We start from the raw sequence: 6,091 nt of genomic DNA, 5'->3' as shown, positions 1-6,091 counted from the left end.
TGGTTGTTGGGGGGAGGGGGTGGTTGTTGGGTTTTTAGGATGGGGGTTTCTGGTTTTGTTTGCTTTTTGCTTTTGGTTTAGTTTTTGGTTTTGGTTTTAGAATTCTGTTCCTCGATACTTGAAGGAGAATTTGGCTGACGATGAGGTACCACAACTATACTTGTACACACACAAAAACCCAACAACATGCACAGTACACCAGCATGCACCCAGAAATGACGCGGTCCTCTCAACCCTACTGTACTGTGCCGAGGTCTGGACGGTGCCCCAAAGACGTGCCGAGAAGTTGAATCTTTTCCACACGGAATGTCCCCCCAGGACAATTCTTAGCATCGAATGTCAGGATGAAATAGCAAATACCCCAAAAGGATAACTGCCGACAGTTGTTGTTTTCTTAGTTCAAAAAGGACTCAGCTCCGCTGGGCAAGCCATGACGTAAGAATGACCGATATTTCAGAATCCCAAAGACGGTGTTCTGTCCTGAGCTGTCCTCGGGAAAGTATTGTTCTTGCGCACCAAAAAGTGCGCTTTAAAGACACTCGGAAAATACATGTAGGCCTACAGGGTGCCCCCCCAAAAAACTACAATTTGTTTTGTAAATATCTTCCTCCATACATAAGTTTTACGTTTCAGATTTGAACACAACATTTGGGAGCCAAAAGAGATTTTTCTAATATTCATTTTTTTATCAGTCCATTGAATGGTTTTGCTCTATATGGCGCATAAAAAACCCATTTCCAAACCTGTCGCCATTTTATAAAATGACGCACCAGTTTGCACAAGGCCTACCACAATTGAAAGTTGCAACAATCGCGCCATGTTGCGAGCTGCAGCAGTCTGACAAGTCAACAGTCTAACAGTCTGACAGTCTGACAGTCTAACAGTCTGACAAGTCAACAGAAGTCTGACAAGTCAACAGAAGTCTGACAAGTCTGACAAGTCAACGGAAGTCGGCAGATATTATTTTACCCAAATGGTGTTTGCCTGCTGAGATCATGATTACGTTTAGTAAAGAGCAGAGAGATTTTTGTATTGAACATTTCCTCTCCACAAACTCACCATCCCTTACATTTCGTAAGTTCTGCGCACGATATGGAGAAATGCTTAAGTGCCCCCAATACCTTTGGCGTCATGAGTAGAGAGGTTCTGTCAGTTTGGATCTATAGCGAATCAGAACTAAAAATTTCCTTAGAAAGGACTACTTCATGTCAAACACGCACCATGCACAGCCCTTTAAACGTCACCAATGTGCAGATTTCAGTAGTCGAGTCCCATGAGACGTCTGTCCGTAGACGATCTGCAGCTAGGACTTTCCTGCACCTCGACAGTCTGTATTCTCAAGGCAAATCTTAACCTACGACAGTACCATTTTCATCTTCGCTTGACAAAAATGTTGTCTATTGGGCACCCCACTCCCTAATGTCTCTAGAAACCGCTTCATACTGAATATGCACAGTGAATGTTGATTTGAACACTCGTGGTCTAGCAGGTCCTTGTGTTTGGTCGCCATTGAACATTTCGAACGTTAAAAATATGTTGAGTCCAAAGGAGGGCATATAGAGCACTGCTTCTAGGAATTCCAGTATGAAATCGTTAGTTTTTTTAATTATGTAAAAGAAATTCAATATTGTTTAAATGTGACAGGGGTGGAAAATTAGAATTAAATGTCAAAGAGAAAATAAAGAAAAAAAGCCAACCAATCTTTTCACGACTTCCTTTACAAGATTTTTAAAGATTTGTGAACTTTACGTTTTTGGGTACTTCTTTCTTTAAGCTATTTCCGTTTTCAAAACAAATTTCTTCTTCGTGGATTTTATGTCAAACAAATTCCTGTTGAATCAGTTATGTCTGTTCCAAGTTATAGAATTCTAGAACAATTTTTGTTCGAGGTATTCAGAAAAAAAAGCTGTACAGCTTTTTTGGATCACCCTGTACATGTATTCTAAAGAAATCCAACGACAACCCATCCATATTGGAGAGCCGAGCTCTTGACAGACACAGTTGGAGAGCAGCAGTCACAGTGGGCAGTAAGACATAACGAGGCTTCACAAATTTATTTTTAAAAAAGAAATGCTTGAGCCAAGAGAGAAGCCTGCAAGCTCTGTCTCCGCGGCAATTTGCAAATTGCAACCCTAAAATTTGCCAACAAAAATGCCATCATTTGCCAAGAAATTTGCTTTCAGAATCCGTACAGACAAATGCTGCTTACCCCATGAAACAGACATACTGAAAAAGACTGGTGTTTTGGGGGTTATTTTGAAAATTCATACATTCTTTTATTAAAAGAATATGAGAAAACTATATGTATACATCATCTTTACACTAGTATAGTATAGTATAGTTTATAAAGAAACATCCCAATAGACCTGAAACTAAGGCTGGTGAACTGCTACATTATTCCAATCGTGTCTTATGCCACAGAAACTTGGACAATGTACAAAAATTTAGTAAACAAGATTGAGGTCTGATGTAGATCTTTCGCAGACTAGGCAGAAATGGCAGGAAAGACGAAATCACAAATGAAGCTGTGACGCAAAAACTTAAAGTCAAAAGAGAAGTACTACGGTACCAAAACTAAAATAAGCCAAACTAACAAACTTCGGGCACAGCATGTGGCATGACTCACTGCCAAGGACAATTCTCACTGGTCGGGTGAAAAGGAAGAGAGCTAGAGGCAGACAGGGGAAGTCATAGACTGATGATGTAAAAGCCGGGATGGGTAACAGCTTGGCAATGTATGGTCAGATCACAAGACGGAACTGGTCGGAGACTCATGGCACAACGACCTCTGAGAGTCAGGGACGACAACTAGGCAAGGCAAGGCAAGTCATGCATTTGAAAAATAAATCTGAAAATGAAAATACAATCAAATACATCCAAGATTCACATGCAATGAAGTTCTTGTAATATAGAAACACAAATGCTTTCAAGTTTTCTTCATTTAGGTGTCGTCTCCTCTCAGAAAAAACAAGATTGTCAATCTAAGGTTGCTTCAGTTAACGCTGTAACAGTGTAGCCTACCACTACCAGTGTCAGCGGGGGAAAAACACACAGTAGCATACATAGGATTAGAATAGAGATCTGGACTGCGAATGAATTTCAGAACGAAGGGAAACAAATCTGGCAGAGTTGCGAGGGCCTGAGGTGAAATTTGAGTTCGAGAACGGCTCAAAAGAAGGAAAATGTTTCTGAAAACTACGTTGTTTTGTAAAATTTGCGGTAGGTTGCGGAGAGCTGCGAAATTCGCGGCCACAAATTTGCATTTGCGGCCGGGAAAAACCTCGATGCCAGCCAGCTGCGCTCATATCCATAAGTGGAAATGGAGCCTTTAAATGTCCCAAATGTGGCCAACTTTTCTGTGCCAGAATTAATCTCATCGGCCACAACAGAAGCCACGAGTCAAATGAACCTGTAGATCTAAGTCTTCTATTTCACCTGAGACATTTTCTCGTCTGCAGATGTATTATTATTATTATTAATATTATTATTATTATTATTATTATTATTATCTTTATTATTATTGTTCCAATTACCACCAGGCGTGGGGTGTAGCCGCTACAGTGAGCTGTACCGCTCCATGAGTGGCCTGATCACTCCCTGCTTCCCCCAGCCCCTGGACTCGGGCCCGCTCGACCTGGACGTCCGTGTCACCAAGCTGGACATCGCCAGTGTGGACAGGGCTCACAACCGCGTCACTCTGGTCCTCCACAAGCGCGAGACGTGGTCGGACGAGGAGCTGACCTTTGACCAGTCCAGCTACAACGTCTCGGGCCTGTACGTGTCGGACACCGACATCTGGACGCCGGACACCACCGTGCAAAACTCGGCCGGGCCCCAACACGTCATCAACAAAGAGGTCGTTCTGTTCGCCGCGGGGGACCTCCTGTCTGTGTCCACCGTCCAACTGACCATCAAGTGTGACGTCAGTGAGGTCAACACGTACAGTGGCGCCACCTGCAAGCTCCAGATCGGATCCTTCGGGCTGGGGGACGGTTTGATCCGTCTGAGGGAGCCCAGAGACGACTGGTCCTTCCTGTTGGACTCTGCCTTCCAGGGACAGTCGGACTACGAGCTGCTGTCTGGTCACACGTCACGCGCCGTCTGGGAGTACCCCAGGGGCGGGCCCAAACGCTTCTTCCACGATGTGCTCACCTTCACCTTCAGCTTCAGAAGCAAGTACGGTCTGTGAGCTGGCGGTTTGTGAGCTGGCGGTCTGTGAGCTGGCTGTTTGTGAGCTGGCGGTCTGTGGGGTGGTGGTGTAGTTACCCCGCAGCGCCAACTGCCGAAGGACTGGCGAGCCAAATCATGATGAACTTTCTTGGTTTGCTTCTTTAGTAGGCGCAATTTATTTTCTTTTTTTCTTTTTTTTTTTTTTTTTTTTTTAATTTCATTTTTGGTTCTGATGTCAACCCCTGATACGGAAAATATCTACCGAAATAGCAACAAAATGTTACGTGTTTTGTATTTACTCCCAATATTATTGCATGTTGTATCTGATAAGCTAAGATTGATGGACTGTTTTTTCTGCCATGAAAATGATTTTGATTGGAATCGGGCTGAATAAACTTAGCTGATCATTTCTTCTTTCCAAATTTCTGGTTTGGGTTCAGATGATTGTTATTTCTGATTTACGTTTTCTGTGGCTGTTTGTGTTCTCCTTCTGGTTGTTTTGTTTTGTTGGTTTTAAATTGTTTTATTCTAGAATTATTTCTTTTTAACTTTCACAAACACAAACACACACAAACACACACACAAACGTGCGCACGCACGTACATACACATACACACGCACGCACACACACACGCACACACACATACACACACACACACACATACATACACACACATACATACACACACATGCACACACATACACACACATACACACACATACACACACATACACACACATATATAAACACATACACATACACACACACACACACACACACACACATATAAACACATACACATACACACATACACATACACACACATACACACACATATATACACACATACACACACATACACACATACACATACACACACATACACACACACACTTGAACGAACTTCAGTTGACCATTCTATTGACTATTGTGTATGCGAATTTCGACCACAAAGACTCTACACGTGCTCTGATGTGGTTTGTTCCTTCTTTCCGATCAAACATCTGATCTACCCTCCTTCTTTTTTGTGTTTGTTACTTTCTTGTAACGCATAATCTATTCTCCGGCACTTATATGACCATATTGTGTTGCAAGTGCCGTAAAACTCTAACTTAAACTAAAACTGACTGTTCAGCACAGCATATAAGCTGCAAATGTCGAAGAGAAACCACAACACGTACAGTATGCAGTTCCGATTGCAGCTGACAAAGAAGGCACTTGAGGAAATAAAAACTGAAAAAGTGAAATATTCCGCAAACATGGCATTTTTAATTCACGCTGTCAACATCTACAACCTTCGCCATTTGAGCAACTGAAACCGACAAAAATCTATCTATCTATCTATCTATCTATCTATCTATCTATCTAATATCTATCTATCTATCTATCTATCTATCTATCTATCTATCTATCTATCTATCTATCTTTTCCCGAGTGACTTTTGGCGTTTGATACAAATACAATGCAGTTCAGTTTTGAACGTTTTATTGCTATGACCCTCTGAAGGAGTGCTGGTACCAAGTTTACCAGCAGATGCTGATAGTGAGATGAAAGACTTCTCTGTGACTGCTGGTATAAAAAGCTCGTTCACTTTCGTCTGAGGGGGCTCTCGTGGCCTAGAGGTTAAGGTGTTGGCCTCTCATTCAAAAGGTCCCGGGTTCGAATCCGGGTAGCGACCAAAAAATTGTCTTCTCTAAAATTATCTCCTTTCACCTCCTTTCTTGCTCTCCAGCAATGTTCTGTTGTCTGCTTTCATTTCTACTTTTTCTGCCCCCACCCCCTCACCTCTTTTGCCCCCTCCTCTGGGCTCCTGACTCTTTCTGCAGCCTTTCTACTGTTACTCCTTGGCTCCTCCTTACTGCTGTCTTTCTGCCACACCCCTGATCTTCTGGTAAGAAAGATCTACACCTAGCCTTCTCG

General features: G+C 42.6%; 1 protein-coding gene across 1 annotated transcript in view; it reads left to right on the top strand.

The window, feature by feature from the left end:
* Positions 1-4,593, top strand: part of LOC101864556 (acetylcholine-binding protein) — a 5,399-nt gene extending 806 nt beyond the window's left edge. Inside the window, exon 2 of the mRNA XM_005108727.3 lies at positions 3,540-4,593. Coding sequence (XP_005108784.1) covers positions 3,540-4,189 — 650 coding nt within the window. The 3' untranslated portion in view covers positions 4,190-4,593. The remainder of the gene's footprint in view (positions 1-3,539) is intronic.
* The last annotated feature ends 1,498 nt before the right edge of the window (positions 4,594-6,091 follow it).

Source organism: Aplysia californica, unplaced genomic scaffold (genome assembly GCF_000002075.1).
Source record: "Aplysia californica isolate F4 #8 unplaced genomic scaffold, AplCal3.0 scaffold00713, whole genome shotgun sequence".
Lineage (NCBI taxonomy): Eukaryota > Metazoa > Mollusca > Gastropoda > Aplysiida > Aplysiidae > Aplysia > Aplysia californica.
This window is presented reverse-complemented; position numbering and strand designations above follow the sequence as displayed.